A 16,435-nucleotide genomic window follows, 5' to 3' on the forward strand; every position below is an offset into this window, starting at 1 on the left:
AGATGACTGTGGGGAGGCCTGGCACTGGCTAAAGGCAGTGGCTACTAACCACAACCATCTACACTGCCCACATTACCACCAGGCCTGCCCACGGCCATGTACACTGCCCATGGCATTCAACACTGAAAAAAACAGCAAGTACATGGCTGTGAGCAGGCCTGGTGCTGGCGTGGGCTCTGTACATGGCCATGGGCAGTGTAGATGTTCGTGGCTAGTGTAGATGACCATGGGCAGTATAGACGGCCGTGGGCAGGCCTGGAGCTGGCGTGGGTAATGTAGATGGCCATGGACAGTGTAGACGGCCGTGGTAAGGCTGAGCAGTGGTTTGGGTAGTGTAGATGGCCATGGGGAATGTAGATGATTTTAGGCAGTGTAGATGGCCGTGGGCAGGCCTGGTGTTGCTGTGGTCAATGTAGATGGCTGTGGGCAATGGATGGTCGTGGGTGCTTGGTCCTGTCCTGGGCAGCATAGATGTCCGTGGGTAGTACAGATGGCCATCAGCAGGCCTGGTGATGGCGTGGGCAATTTAGATGGCTGTGGGCAGTGTAGATGGCTTTTGGCCAGCCTGGCGCTCTTGTTTTCAGTGTTGATGATCATGGGCAGTGTAGATGACAGTGAGCAGGCCTGGTGCTAGCCTGGGTAGTGTGGAAGGTCATGGGCAGTGCAGACGGCTGTGGCCATTGTAGATGACTGAGGTCAGTGTAGATGGCTGTGGGTAGTATGGATGGCCACGGGCAGTGTAGATGCTGTGGGCAGGCCTGGTACTGGCGTGAGCAGTCTAGATGGCCATAGATAGTTTGATGGCTGTGGGCAGTGTACATGAGAGTGGGCAGTGTAGATAGCCATGGGCAGTGTAGATGGTCATGAGCAGGCCTGGCTGTCCACATCCATCTACACTGCCCTCACTAGCACCAGGCCTGCCCACGGCCATCTACATGCCCATGGCCATCTACACTGCCATCACCAGGCTTACCCATGGCCATCTACACTGCCCACGGCTATCTACACTACCCCCACCAGCACCAGGCCTGCCTATGGCCATCTATAGTACCCACGGTCATCTATACTGCCCTTGCCGTCACCAGCCCTGCCCACGGCCATCTACACTGCCCACGGTCATCCCCTGGCCATCTACATTCTCCATAGCCATCTATACTACCCACGCCAGCGCCAGGCCTGCCCATGGCCATCTACACTGCCCACAGCCAACTACACTGCCCATAGCCATCTACACTGCCTTCCACCATCTATACTTTCCACCACTGTTTACACTGCCCATGGCCATCTACACTGCCCATGGACATCTGCACTGGACACGGCTTTATAGACCACCCAGGACCATCTGCACTACCAGGAACATGTACAGACTGGCCCGCGCCCACCAGCAGGCCTGATCCGCGTCTCCCTTGAGAGCTCGATCTCCAAGTAACGCTACAGCCATTGTAGGCACAGTGGTCCCTCTTGGCTATGCACCGGTCCCCTCCCCTCTGTACTGATCCGCATGAACAAACACACCCTTCTAGCCTCAGGTGGACCGCACGCACCTGCCTTGTTCCCGGTTTCCCTCGGCTGTCGGTGCCTAAGGTCCCAAGAGCAGCTGTTGTGGAGTGGTTGCTGTGTTCTGTGCCCCGGCCAGCAGCACTGCAACGGAAGCAGAGGCCTGCACTCGCCAACCTCACGCTTGTGTAGAATGTCCCATTCTTGCCCTCAAAAGAGCCCCGCAGCCTGCCGTGTGCCTCTCACAGCGTCTGGTCCAAAGTTTCCCTTTTAAGCAAACACCCAGGGCGCCTGCTTGAGCCCTGCTCAGCCTCTCAGACCCGGGGTCTCTTCTCATTCCAAAGTGCTCAAACCGGCTTCCCCTGGGGTCATCCAGTGCCATCGAGCGTTTTCCCCTCCACAAAGCCCCATCCAGCACTTGGATACCAGGATGCGATGCTGGTCGGTGGCAGAGCGGCGCCCTTTCCCACCCTCGGGCCCACAGGCGGGCGACTGACCCGACACCGGCCACACCTCCCTCCCCACACTGGGCGAGGGGCTGGTGGTGGGTTTGTCCTTTCCCTGAGCAATGGCCCCGACTCCAGCACTGGGCAGAGAACACGCGCTCGGCCCGGGCAGGACGGGCTCGCAGGCTCTGTGCTCTCGCGGGCGCCCCGAGCGGCTCGGGGTTCGGGGGACCACACGCGAGGAGACCACGGGGAACTGCTGTCCCTGGCCGCGGGCTGCGGGAACGCTCACGTGCACCGGGGACTGCATTGTGTTCCTCAGGGCTCCCGCCGCGAGGAGGTGCCGTGCAGGTGGCCCGGGCTGCATAGGCCCTCGGCTTTCTTGGAAGGCGTCAGAGCCACATCTGTGGGGACGGCTCCCTGCTGCAGGAACAAGGCCTCCTGGGCCGAGGGCCGCCCTCTCGCGTGGGGGTGTGCTCAGCCCACAAACCGCAGTGAGGTCCCCCTCCACACCACGTGGCCATGCCGCCAGGCCAGTCCTGTACTTTCTGGCCTTTTCCGTGGGTTTCTCCTGGACTCTCCTCCCGGCGACAGTCCTGGTTCTGCAGACCGGCCCCCTCCCTTGTCCTGTGTGCGCTTTCGGACGCCTGCAGCACATGCGCACGTCCCCTCCCGCTGCGTCCCGGTCTGGGAGCTGCGGCCGATGGGGACCGTGGCGGCAGCCTGTGCTCCTCTGACCTTGCAGATCCCAGCGTCAGTCGGTACCACGTGCAGTGGCTCCCGGAGGTCTGTGCCCAGAACCAGAGCAGCGCGGCCGAGGCCTCCTCCAGCATCACCCAGGTGAGAGGTGTCACGCGGCTTGCACGTGTCTCGCTCCACGGGGTCTGTGTAACAGCTGTGCGCAGAGATGGGCAAAGGGTGCTCCCCCCCCCCCCCCCCAAGAGCTCGTTGTCACCCGGTAGCTGCTAACTAGTAACGACGTACACGGGCCCACAAAGCGGTCCCCTAATATTCTGTCCTTGCTCACAACCTCCCTGGGGACTTGAGCCCCTGTTGGCTCCGGGCAGGTCACAGAACATAGGGTTAAAGATGCGCTTCCTCGGGACTCCGGGGTCAGAGGGGACCTGGTTGCGAGTTCCTGTGCATCTGCCCTTCGTTGGACGAAAGCTTTGCCTCGTTTTTTGGATCCTGGCAGCACGATGTTGGGGTGATACTGTCCCCGTCACCTTCTGACGACCGTGGGGCGCCTTGCTTTGCCGCGACCCTGCCCAGCACCCTGTCGTCCAGTGCGCGGAGCTGTTGTCTGTGCCGCACAGAGCACCGGCGCTTTCCCCACTTAATTTGGAAAGAATGTCGACCCCTTGGGGACAGTCACCTGATCAGTGTTACTGCACGTGCTTGTCCAAACACGGGGTCGACACGTGGACTCAAGAGGAGCCTGGAGCAGACAGCGGAGAGTGCTGCGGGGAGGGCGGCTGCGCGTGGGACGCAGCAGCGGGGGTTCACCATACCCACAGGCAGGGCCGCAGCTGTCCGAGAGGCTGATACGGGATCGGCAAGGGGAACAGTTTTCTTCTGAGTATTTTCTAAAGCAGCAAGTACGGTATTTTTAGAATCCTATCGGATCACATAACTTTAAGATAAAGTAAGATAAAACAAGTCAGCGGGTCTGCAGAAATACAGTTTACCGGATTCGACTGGTCCCAAAGCACGCGCGTGGTCGGCTGCTTCCAATTTTTGGGGCCTTCGGTAACAAAGAATTGCATCCGTCCAAGGGAAGCCTACTCGGACCGCAGGGAGGCAGGACCCAAGCAGGGTCTGTTCCAGTTCTTGTGCGCAGCGGCGAGGCTTGCCCTAGTGTTCCCGGGTGCGCCTTGCGGTGGTCGGGGATCCGCCTTGTTCCCCGGGCGCAGCCAAGCGTGGCTTCTCCCCTCCGCAAACCCTGAAGGGAAGACGGAGCTGGACCTGGACGCGTGTCCCGGAGAAGTGGGCGTCACGCCGCCGCCTGCTAGAGGCTGCCGCTGGCCTCCTCCATCTGTAAACAGCTTTTAGGCGCCTGGTTTGCAGTTAGGATGGAGCGTCCGGGAGTCCACCTCGTGCTCCCGACGTCTGCCTCCCGCCCCCCTTGGAAGCGTTCCCAAAAGAGCTGCCCAGCGCTGACCTTAGCGGGTGGGGACTGCAGCGTGTTCCCAGGAGAGGGTGCGGTCCTACTCCCGCAGGGAAGCATTTCCGTCCCCCACGGCGACGCCGCAGGCCTGTGAGGTTCCCGGCTCACTCTGCGTGTGCGCCGTGCCCTGAATCCCGGGGTGCGCGCTGCCCCTGCGATCAGGCGCGCAGCCCCTCCCCTCCCCCACCGTGCGCAGCCCCTCCCCTCCCCCACCGTGCGCATCCCCCTCCACGCGCGTCCCTGGGCTCCTGGACTCCAGACTCCCTGAGGGGCGGAGTGGGTGGAGCCTCAGCTTGTACCGCCCTCCCCGTGTGTGCCCCGGCCTCGCCCCCGCGGCTGTCGGTGCGGCCCGGACAGGGGTCCGGTCTCCGTCTGCCCACGAGGGCATCGAGTTCGGGTACGCGCCGGTGGCGCAGACCGGAGAGGCAGCGCAGGCCCACGTTCCGGGGACGCAGCTGCGCCCACTACAGCCCCAGACCCAGGCTCGCCCTTAGCGCGCGGTGCGGCTCGGCCCGCGGTCTGCGCGTCTGCGCGTCTGGGCCGGCGCAGCGGGATGGCCCGAGGCCGGAACAGCAGCCTGGAACGGGGAAGGAAGGCGCAGACAGAGGAGTCCTGACCCGAGTCCCAGAGAAGCCCGAGTTCCCCTTTCCGTCCTGTTCCAACCACCGACACTGGTGCTTGTGGTTGGGTCGCGCCTGCTTGGAAGGCGCCGCGGTCGTGCCCAAGTCCAGGGGCGTCTCCCACGCCCGGGGATGGAGGGGTCGGTGGTCCTTCGTCCCAACAGGGACTGGGTCTCCTCTCTGATGTGCATAAAAGCCACACGCGCACGCTGCGTGCAGAGGGCATCGTCCTTGTTGCTCTATGGTTTCCGCTCCTGCCGAGCTGGTTGTGTCCCCAACGAGACTTCTTGCAGCATCTTCTCTTTCTCTTGCTGTTAGGACAATCACATCATTCTGCAAGATCTGTCGTTCTCCTGCAAATACAAGGTCACCGTGCAGCCCACGCGACCCACTGGCCACCTGAAGGCAGAGACGGTTTTCTTTACAACACCGCCGTGCTCCGCCCTGAAGGGGAAGAGCCACAAGCCGGTTAGCTGCCCCGGAGAGCCAGGTGCGTCCCCCGCCCCCCTCAGCTGCCCGGGAGAGCCGGTGCGCCTCCTTCTGTCCCCTCCCCCGGCCCATGTTAGCTGCGCGGAGAGCCAGATACACCCCTCCCCGCCATTAGCTGCCCTGGAGAGCCGGGCGCGTCTCCCGCCAGCTTCAGACACGCGTCCAGGACGCTGGCGGCACTTAGAATACTGTCGCTAACCGGATTCCGCGGCGGACCCGCCAAGAGCTGCCGTCTTCCGGATGGCCGGCCGACGGCCCCATTCGGGCGCTGATGTGCACGGCTAGACACGTCATGGTTTCGTTGTCCCAGGCCCAGGACGAGGTCCCGCGCTCGGGGCACTGCCTGCTGGGAAACGAGGGAAAGGTTCTCGTATCCCGCGGGCTTTGGCGGACTCCGTGCTATTCCATCTCTCCCAGCCCCTTGCCACGCCAGCTGCCTTCACGCCCTGTGCACAGCACGCACCAAACCCCGAGTGTGCACGCATCCCCTCCGGGCAGCTGCACGGCTCCCTGGGGGCCTCCTGAGCTCCTCCGAGCGACAGAGCGCGACGTCCCATCACTTCACTGTCCACCCTTGTCGCTGTGGTCACCTCCGCTCTCAGAGCGGCAGCCGGGCCATACCACACTGCAGAATTCCCTCCTCCGCCCCCAAAGCAGGGCCCAGAAAAGACTTCCCAAAGCACCCAGCACCCAGTTGCAGGGACAAGAGCGACTCTGGCACATGGACCGTCCCCGGAGGGCAAAAAGGTGGTTTCCAGAAGCCACGCGTGGAGGCCGAGCTCGGCCTTGCCTGGGCCCCCGTCTCCTGGGTTTGGCCACAGTGCGTGCAGACGGGCCCCGTTGTCCCCCTCCGTCCAGCAGCCTCACGCGGGTCCCCTCTCCCCCTCGCTGCAGGTCACGTGCCGGCCAAAGTGCTCGCCAAGCCCGAAAACCTCTCTGCCTCGTTCGTCATCCAGGACGCCAACATCACGGCCCACTTCTCCTGGAAGATGGCCAAGGCCAACCTCTACCAGCCCATGACCGGCTTTCAAGTGACCTGGGCCGAGGTCACGACCGAGAGCAGACAGAACAGCTTACCCAACAGCATCATCTCCCGCTCGCAGATCCTGCCTTCGGTAGGTGCCCGCTCTGCTCCCCGTGTGCGCCGCCGTCCCCGCGGCTCCCGGCCGCCCGCAGAGTCCTGCCGCCAGGCCGCGGGCCAACCAGCCGCGTCTTCTCCCGCTGGCTGGAGGAGGGTGCGGGGGTCGGGACAGGGCGCTGCCGTGAGCAGGGTCTGCCGTCCGGTGTGAGCCCTGGTCCTCCACAGCCCCCAGCCTGTGTCGTAGGCAAGTGACTGAACAGTTTGTGAACCCGTGTCCCTGCGGTCCGCGTGGACGTGTGCTGTTTCAAGTGTTAAACTGGGGGGAAAACAGCTAAAGGAAGCTTGTTGTTTCTCTCCCTTTCCCTGTTGCCATTTGGCTCGAGCCCATAAAGACTTGGCGTGTCTTCCAGGCCACTTAATTCCTTGGCTTGGGAAAAAAACCCATGTGTGGGCTTTTACTCCCTCTAAAAATGCCCTTAGGATATCCAACTCTGGCTCCAAAAAGAAAGGAAAAAAGAAAGAAAAAACCTGAAGTCCGGAAGGAAAAATTCCTTGGAATTAGAAAGTAGTTATTCTATGAATGTATTAGGTTTTATTGAATTTTGAGAAGAATGTGTTGGCATAAAAATAAACATTTTCAGTCATGGGCATGGACAGACACTGGTGTTGAGGGAAACAGTTGGCTTGAAATTTGGATTATCAGGAATTCACATCACAAGACGTGCAGAAGAAAACTTTAAACCATGGGAAAGTCTTACGTTAAGGAGGAAAAAATGAAAGCCCAAGGGCGAGCCTGAGAACCGGCCCCTCCCCACAGCCTTCCCGGCCAAGCGTGGGGCTGCCCAGCCCGGGGCGTGGAGGGGGAGACGCGGCAGAGCGCTCCACGGGGCACGGGTGGCCGTTGTGTCTGCTGCCCCCGCCCCCGTGCCTGTGCTCACCCTGCCGCTCTCCTCTCTGGACACTCACCCCTGCCACTCCTCTCCGCCCGCTCACCCCTGCTGCTCTCCCAGTGCTCACACTTGACCCGTCCGTGTGCTCACGTGCGCTCACCTCTGCCCCGGTCCGTGCCTCACCTCTGCCCCTCTCCGCACCCTCACGCCTGCCCTTGTCCCTGGGCTCCCACGTGCTCTTCTCTGCACAGTCACCCCTGCCCCTCTGCATGCACTCCCACCTGCCGCTCTCTGCACGCACACCTGCTCTCGGCCGGGGAGGAGCCGCTCAGAGGACGCGTGTCCCCGTGCCTGTCCTGGAAAGGTCACTGATGAGCATCTCTTTTCCTGTGCCTCCCAGGACCATTACGTCCTCGCGGTGCCCAACCTGAGACCGTCCACGCTGTACCGACTGGAGGTGCAGGTGCTGACCGCGGGAGGCGAAGGCCCGGCCACCGTCAAAACCTTCTGGACGCCCGACCTCACGCCGCCCTCCGCGCACAGTGAGTGGGGGACACGCACGGGCCACGGTCTGTGGGAGACACTAGGGTTGGCACCGGTCCCCGAGCTCCGGGTTCTCTGGGCCTGGAACTCTGCCTCCCATGAGTGTCTGTGGGCCGGACGCTGTTGCACGGCGTTGGCTCGGGTGTGCGGCTGCTGCTTCTCCACTCGCTCCCGGCCCGCCGCGCTTTCCTCCTCGTCCCTGCCCTGCTCTTCTCCACACGTCACGCTTCTTCCCTTTTACCCCGTGAATACATCTATGATTCGGGAATCATTTTAAAAATTAAGATTTTCAAATATGGCGGTCTAGGAAATGAATCCGGTAAGGACGACTGTAGTACACAGGTCTGCTCTGACACCCCACGTGAACTTGCTTCACCGTACGACCCTAATCAGTCCGAGTCAGTTCTGGGTTAAGGAGAAAATTGTCACCCACTGCTTCGAGACGGTGAGGCTCTTGCCGACTTTTACGTGCCTCATCGTCCCCAGCTGCACGTAAAAGCGGGGCCTAAAGGTCTGTGTGTTGGGAAGAGAACGGAGACGCACTCCTGCTTCTGCCTTTATGACTGCGCGTGCCTCCGTCACTGTGTGCGCCCCCCGTGACACGGACCGCGTTCACGACGGGCGAGCGGGGCGGCCCTGCTGTCGTCGTTGGTGTTGGGCCATGCTGTCCTGATGCTCCTCCTCGGACACTGGGTCTTGGACAGAAGTGGTGACGTGTTTCTGTCCTGAGGAAAGAGGAAGGACCGGGCTGGCTTCCTAACTGTGACGCAGGAAGTGGGCGTGTCCCATTCCCCTGGGATCTTAGGACCTCGGGGCGGAAGGAAGGAGGGGAAGGGGAGGAAGGGGAGTCCGAGTCCGAGTAGGAGAGACGCGGCTGCGGGTGGGAGGTCTCTATGGGTTTGACGCTGTCCCCACCAGCCTCCGTTTCCCTTAGCGCACCATGACTGATCCGTGTGTCCTCTCCCCCCCACTGCAGGACCCCATCTGAAAGCTCGGCATCCCCACCACCACCCGCCTTCTCCGGAAAGACACTAAACGGTTCCCACAGCGTCTGAGAGTCGCAGAACCAGCGGGCGGGTGCAGCTGCGCGGCGACGAGGGCCGCGGGCGCCCCGCATGACCTCCCTTTCCCGTGTGACCTTGTGCCCTGGGTCCCTCTGGCCATCTCGACGCAGGTGGAGAGGAGAGACACACGGCCACCGGTGGGGGTGGACACCACTTCCCAGAATGGAGGAAATGATGAGGCCCCCCGCGCAGGACATCCCCGTCCGCGCATTGGCCAACGCAGGCACGGATCTCCACGGGATGGCCGCACGGCGAGAGCTCCCGGACCCGGCGCCGCGCGTGCTCAGCACACATCCGTGTAACACACACGCAGGGCACACTCGTACCGAGCGTGACGTCCGTCAATAAAACGTTTTTAAAAGTTCAATGATTGCTTTGATTTGCAAACTCCCGTAAGGGGACGCAGTCTGTAAGCCCGACGTAGTCCCAGCGCTTACCTGGCGATTCCTACCGTGAGACTGAGTCCCACCCTCCAATGCAGAGCGGTCAAGTTCCGTCTGCCACCGTCCACCCCCGCAGCCCCAGCCCCCTTCGCACCAGGGCCAACGAGCGGCGCGTGTGCGGCCCGTGTCTTACGAGGGGCCCCAGGAGCAGGCCGCGTCCAGCGAGTTTGCCGCTGTCCGTCGGCCGTGGAGAAATCCGAATGCTTTCCTGGGCATGCGCTTTCATGCTTCCTCCTAGAAAAGGACAGGCCTCCCCGATCCATGCTCTCATTTCTTTTTCCTTTCTCCCTCCGTGCACAGAAGAGCTGCCACTGTCCTTTGTTTCACCGCGTCGTGCACCGCACGGAGTACAAAAGCTCCCGCGTAAGGGGAGAATCCCAAGCGTGGCGTGTTGGGCACGCTCTCCCGAGATTCGCGTTTCCTTCGCCACAGGAAGCCAACTGAACGCTAGAATATTCTCGGGAACGCGGGACAGGGCCGGGCGGATCGACGAGAGCGCTTTCCTTGCCTTTCTTCTTCGGAATCCGTCCCGTGGGACCGCCTGGCGCCAAACCAGCCTTCCCAGCGTGGACCCGGGTCAGAGCCCGGCCCCGTCCGCGGTGCCACCGAGCACGGGCGCAGCCTGAAGCCCGGAAATGCGGAGTCTCACGCAGGCTATTCTTGAGGGAACGTCCGCAGACGCGGAGTGGAGTCCGCAGCCGTGTGTGTGTGCGCGTGTGCGTGCGTGTGCGTGTGCGTGCACAGACACACACACACCTTCAGTGTGACTCAGTGCGGGAATCTCTGGACCGCTCCCAGCGGTGCAGGCAGACCTGGTTCTCCTAAACGGGAGGGTCCCGTGTGTGCCGTCGGTGCTGTCTCCGGGAGGAGCGCGCGCTGTAGCTGCCCCAGCACCTGGCAGGACGGGCTTCCTCCTCTGTCCGCGCAGCCACGGCGGCGGCCGGGGAGAGCTCTGGGGCCGCGCTCCTGCGCTGTGCGCCTGGCACCGGGTACCTGTGGGTTTCTGGAAGCGCGCGGCCGCAGGGACGGCTCGGAACGCCTCCGCCCACGAGTTCTGAAGGCAAACGTGCTAGAAAAGGGAGACAGAGTGTTTTTATGATCAGACGGATGCGAACGTTAGGGGAACGCGGTCTGTACGCATGGACACGTGGAAACAGAGTAGAACCTGCCTGCTGTGTAGCCAAGACTTCCGGTGAAGACGCTCGGGGTGCTGCAGCTCCGCACCAGGGACGCCCGTGGCAAAGGCCCGCCCGCAGGTGCCCAGGCTTCCCAGCACTCGAGCGCGGCTCTTGACGCAGTCGGGACGGGCCGCACGGCGAGCCCCGAAGTCGCCTGCTTCCCCACGGAACCAACAGGACCTCCCCTCGTTTCCAACCGCCCGAGCTGGACCCAGCAGCACAGGTACCTTCACGGAAACCAGGACTCAGCCAGTGCCACGAGCCCCCTCTGAATGTCAAATTCTCAAATTTTCACCAACAAAAACATCGAACGTTGGCCACAAGGTCATCTTTACCCTGAACTTATCACGAATAAACCCAGTATGTGTGTCCTCAAATGTTTGTGCCATTGTATCGTTCAAAATGCAGGCGTGTACACAGAGAGGTGAAATGTTATTAAATTATTCTGTAAGCTTCATTTTATAAAGTTTAATTGTGTGTCTTTTGTCTGCGCAACAGACAATGAGAAAATACATTTTCAGTCTGGAAGAAGGTTCTGGGGCTTAGAGCCTCCTTTCAAACTTGAAAGCCACTCCTGTGAGCGTCAGAGTTTGCGATAACAAAATTTTAATTTTTCACATTATTGGAAGAAAACTATTAATTAAATGATTAAGGACACAGGAGTTTATGAATGCCAGTGACTTTCAACAATATGCAAATTGGCCATATATCATTACATTTTTTTTCTTTGATTTTAAAAATTTGAGTGCCCTAATGAAAAAGGATATGCGTTGTTTTCTCTAAACACTGTTGGTGGCTCGTCTCCAATAGGTCTTATGACAATGAAACGCGTCTCTCTCATAGGAGAAAAAATACATTTGGGGAGAATACGTAGTCTTAACAGTAGAGCCCATCGAGAATACCAAGTGCTGAGATCCCAGGGGTTAAGGCCGTACTCACCACAGTTCCTCCCCGTCTGCCTGCAGCCCACCGTCTCTCGGGGGAAGGGACCTGCTCCCTGTCCTTCCAGCAGGGGCTCCGCACGTGCCTCTTACGGGAGCGTGTGCCCTTTCGAGTCCTTCGTGGTGTCACTAGGACATATTAGAGACGGTGAAACTGACAACAGGCCGTTCTCTGAAAAGACGATTAAGCAAAGTTCAAGTGTAAAGATGCATCCATGTGCTGGGAACCTAGATGAACCCGTAAGTGTGCAGAAAAGGCTGTGTCCACGTCGGCGCAGGTGGTGGGGAGGGGTGGGGGGTCACTGTCCTTTCCAGGGCGCCGTGAGCACCGTAGAGCACCCAGCGGTGGCCCTGGCCTCACCCACCACATGCCAGGAGGACCTTCCCATGTTGCGACAATCCACAATTCTCCGCACGCTGCCCACTCGCCCCTGGGGGATGAAGTCCCCCATCCCAGCTGAGAATCCGTGCACCAGAGAGGGGGTGAAATTTACTGAACTCGGGAGAACCTGCCTTGTCTGCAGGACCCAGGAGCCCAGGAGTCCGTCCCGGGAGCCAAGCTGGGAACCTGACTGCAAAGCCCTGAATTATGTCTCTTATCACGACCCTGAAAAACCTAATGGGCAGACCGAGTTCGGACGTGTCTGTCTGTCACCCGAGCACAGATACTTAATCCTTCCTGTCGGTCGGCATCTCTAACGATAATGACTTATTTATTTAATGCCCTTTCCTATGCCTTGGGCCATGGATTTACTAATTACTCATTCCCACGACTGCAAATAGCTCTGCCTCGTTTCACAAACCCTCGCGCTGTCCCCAGCACACAAAGCCTACATACGTGTTGCATGTACTTCTAGTTCACTTAAAATCATAGCTGCGTAAAGACGGTGACGCTTGCCTACAGTTGTGCACGGCCGGACTCCGTTTCTCACCTCTCCTGAGTCTTGTAGCACGTTACACAATTCTCAGAGTGATTAACCGAGATCTGTCTGTAACTGACCCGTTAACGATGCCGTCGCGTGCGGATAACGCAGCGGCGACCGTCTCATCCCCATGCTGGACAGACGTCGTCTCTTCTACTGATCGTGTCAAGTCGATATTTATTTATGGATGTGATAAAAAAAAAAAAGTTCGATTTTTGTGTGTGTCTGTCATGCTCTTCAGAGAGAAGTAATCTTGTAAAAAATTTTGTAAAAACGGAAAAGTATTGTACATAGTCTGCTACCCTGTGACTCGCTGTTTTCACGGGAGGGTTTTCTGTACATACTGATTCAGTAATAAAGGATCCTTAAACCTGCCCAGTGGACTGGACTCATTCATTTATGGAAAGAAAAAAAAGAAAAGAAAAGAAAATACTTTTATTTTCCAGGTTTGCCCTGCGTTCCCAGGGAGACTCAACAAGTGGGTAGGAACGGAGGGTGAGGGGCGGAGCGTGGAAGGGGCAGCCCGACCTCCTTGCGAGCGTGCGTGCGCCCTGAGAGTCGCCGCTGGAGCGACCTTCCGTCTCATTCTCCGAGGGCTGCTACTGCCGATGGCTTCCGTGTGCATTTTAAAAAGGTTGATTTGAGAGAACGTGCCTGCTCGGGCCGGAGTCGGGGGAGGGCTGGAGGGAGACGGAATCAAGCCGGCTCCCTGCAGAGCCGGACGTGGGGCTCCATCTCACGACCCCGAGGCCACGACCTGAGCCGAAACCACATCAGGTGCTGAGCAGACGGAGCCCCCCAGCCCTCTCCCCCAGGAGTTCTCGCTTTCCCGCTGGGGATCAGTGAGGAATGAGCCGCACGCCGCCCCAGAAACCTGAGGAGTCCCAGGGGTGGCCCCGGGGAGGCGGGACCCGCTGTCTCCTGCACAGTCCCCCGCGTGATCGTGCATTTCCGAGAGCCACGTCTCCGGTTTCCGCCGGGCGCCCGGTCCCGTCCTGGGGGGCACCTGCCTGCAGAAGGAAAGCCCCAGTTGCAGCGGTGCTCGTCCCCCGAGGCGGACACGGGACCGGCAGACGCAGCGACCGGAGAACAGAAGGCGGTAAACGGAGACCGGGAGACGCGGGGAGCCGGCCGCGAGCCGGGGTCAGAGGGCTCCGGCAGGCCCCGCGCGGGGTCACGCAGGTGCTCACGCATCCCCGTGGCAGCCGCGGGCACACGAGGCCGTGAGAGGAGCGACGTGGGAGCGGAGGGCGAGGGCGCGTTTCGGAAGCGGGATGGGAAGCCGTGAGCGAGCGGCGGAGCCACGGGCGGCACCAACCCTGCCCTCATCGGCACGCGGGCCTGTTCGCGCCACGGCGGTGCCGGGTTCCTGAGACGGTGAGCACCGGCCGGGCGAGTCCAGACCCCCAGGCCACCAGCGGGAGGGCTGCGCTTCCACCCCACGTCCGGACTCCGCTGTGCCCGGTGCAGGGACCACGGGGTGGGGGTGGCCGGCAGCTGCGGGGACGGGGGTGGCGCGGCTCTGCTCCGTGGCCACACCCTGTGCCTTTGGGGTTCAGGGTAGCCCCGCGTTTGCTGCGTCCGTGGACGTGCGGAGGACCAGCACCTCCCTTCCCAGCACAAACACAGGCGCGTGTCGTCCGGAACGGCTCGTGAGTGCAGCTGCCCGACCCCCAGCAGGACGTCCGAGTCCTTCCCTGCGGCCGCTGGTCCGTCTCATCCTCCGACGCCAAGGAAGCGAGGGGCTGGAGACGGGGCTCCCCTGGCCTTGACCCTGGCCACGACGTGTCAGGGTTTGGTTCTCGGACCTCCTCAGCCCGGCAGACAGTATGGGGGACGCCAGCCGTAAGCGTGGTGTCCCGAATGCCCACGCCAGCTGCCAGGGCCAGTGTTTGCAGGGCCAAGACCTCACCCCAGACTCCTCCTGCCCTCGCTGCTGTCCCTGCCGCAGCCCTGTCTGCTCCCTGGTCTGAGGCTTTAGGTCCCCAAGCGGCCTCCAACGCCTCCTCCCTCCTCACCCTCCCTCCTCCGACCGCCCCGTCTCAGCCCTTCCCACTCCACTCCTGCCACCATCGTCACTCCCTGAGCCATGCCGTGGGGTCGCAGGCTGGCATTGTGGGTGGGATGCCACAGCAGAGGCTCCGAACCCCATGGAGGGTTTCCATACCGTCTCCTCTCCTTTCTCTTCCGTCTCCTCTGCAGACACGTGGTCACACAGCTGCGTCCTGTGATGACGGCCCAGCACCTCCACACACGCCGCCGCTCTCGGAGCAGGTCCGACCGTCTGGCCGCGCAGCCCTGAGGACCGTGTCAGTCCCGGCCCCCGGGCTGGCGTGGATGTCACTGGCTGTCCCCGCGCAGACATGCGTGTAAGATTCCAGGTGACCCTACAACGCACATCCGGGCCGCTATGTGTGAAGTAGAACATCTCAAAGACGCCGTTAGTTCAAGAAATTAATTTTAAGGACGCTGTGTCTGTTTTCACGCATTTCCCGGAGCCCGAATGCCATCTGCCTCTGACTGCAAGTAAAATGTCAGAGAAACGGCCACGTCAATACGTGTCCAACGCCGTCTCGAATTTAGCCAGTGACTCGTGCTCTGAAGAGGCTCCGTCCCTGACAAGTCTGTCCCCCCAAATCTGTCTCGTTCGATGAAACCACAGTTACGTGTAATTAAACGCCATCGATTTGGAAAGTCACTTCTCGGACTGAGCAACCCGGGTGTGGATCTACGTGCGGAAGCAGATTCTGCGGGAGGACGAAAAGGAAGGCGAACTTCGTTCCTCTCTATCCCGGCACGCGCTGCCCAGGGTGCGAAAGGGAGTCGTTTCCCACTAAGGTGACACCTGCAGACGGGGGTTTCGAGTGGTCGCCTCAGCTGATTAGCCAGACCCGGGGTCAGCGGCTCTCAGGACGACGCTGGCAATGACAGGACCCCCGGGCAGCGCTGAGGGAGACCTGTGTCTTTGGGCCCTTCAGATCACAGTGTGTGGGACATCAGGGCTGTCTCCCAGCGTCCCCAGCGATTTCGAGTATGTCCCTGGCGTGCGGAGGCCCCTTCCTTACAGACGGCGCCGAGATACGACTGAATGAGCAATGGCAGAAAGTTCCTGCTCCCGGAGCTGAGGACGTGACACGTCCCATGGAAGAGGGACACTCTGAGTGCCGCAGAGCTCAGCCTCCTCGGTGTCCGGCCCGAAGGGCAGACGTGGCCGTGGGGCGTGCGGGCAAAGGCACGCGTGCATACGGATGTAGGGACAAAGCACAGGCACGCGTGCCCCGAGCAGTACTCTCTGGGGTGTGGCCGGGACTTTATGGAGGGACACGCTGGGGAAACACATGGGGAGTCAGAGAGAGTCTGGATACTCTGGCGTGTTGTCGGAGGAAAGGACGGTCTCCCACGGCCCACTGGAACGGCTTCAGACAGGCAGGCTGCCGAGATTTCCGTGAAGCCAAACACAGCCAGTTTGAGCCGATCTGTCCGTGGCTTCCAGCACGGACTGCGTGCACCCCCAAACTGAGTCTCACTGACCTTCTGGTCCCAGATGTCTCCTTCCTCGTCTCAAACGACAGCTCATCAAAAGCAATCGGGATCATTAGGCATAATGGAAGCCACCCATCACGCCTCTGTGGCGTGGGCCCTCTGCGAATCCCGCTGGGTCGACTGTAAGGCCCTCTCGGTAGTTTACTGGGGAAGCAGCTCACAGGGTTGAGCCTGGAGCGGACACATCCTGAAGGCCAACCCACAGGGACGCATCTGGCTAAGGGCGCTGTTTGCATGAGTTCATTCATTCCTACAACCCTGCGAACGGGGATGGCAGCGTCTTCAAACTGCACAGACGCAGACGCGAGTGCTTAAGTCAGCCCAGCATCAGGTGGCTTGTGGGGGACAAAGTCTGAAAATGAGTGTGAGGCCAGGATCCTTGTGCTTAACCACGAGCCTCTGCTGCCGGCCAGCCCGTCCTCTGTAACCTCATGTGACAAAAGGTATGATGTAGAACACGGCAGACAGACGGGACGATCCTAGGATCACCTTGTCCCACAGGTTCTACCCCCTGACACCACAGCAGTATCAATAACCCGAAAAATGACCCCAACATTCCCCACAAATACATGTAGAGAAGAGGCCACACCAAAAAGGGGAGGGAGGGAGG

General features: G+C 60.6%; 1 protein-coding gene across 1 annotated transcript in view; it reads left to right on the forward strand.

Moving 5' to 3' along the window:
* ANOS1 (anosmin 1) overlaps positions 1 to 8,812 on the forward strand; it is a 170,146-nt gene extending 161,334 nt beyond the window's left edge. The window contains exons 10-14 of the mRNA XM_032880226.1: positions 2,689 to 2,783; positions 5,049 to 5,220; positions 6,114 to 6,334; positions 7,591 to 7,732; positions 8,710 to 8,812. Coding sequence (XP_032736117.1) covers positions 2,689 to 2,783; positions 5,049 to 5,220; positions 6,114 to 6,334; positions 7,591 to 7,732; positions 8,710 to 8,768 — 689 coding nt within the window. The 3' untranslated portion in view covers positions 8,769 to 8,812. The remainder of the gene's footprint in view (positions 1 to 2,688; positions 2,784 to 5,048; positions 5,221 to 6,113; positions 6,335 to 7,590; positions 7,733 to 8,709) is intronic.
* The last annotated feature ends 7,623 nt before the right edge of the window (positions 8,813 to 16,435 follow it).

Source organism: Lontra canadensis, unplaced genomic scaffold (assembly GCF_010015895.1).
Source record: "Lontra canadensis isolate GAN:19392208 unplaced genomic scaffold, GSC_riverotter_1.0 scaffold68, whole genome shotgun sequence".
Classification (NCBI taxonomy): Eukaryota; Metazoa; Chordata; class Mammalia; order Carnivora; family Mustelidae; genus Lontra; species Lontra canadensis.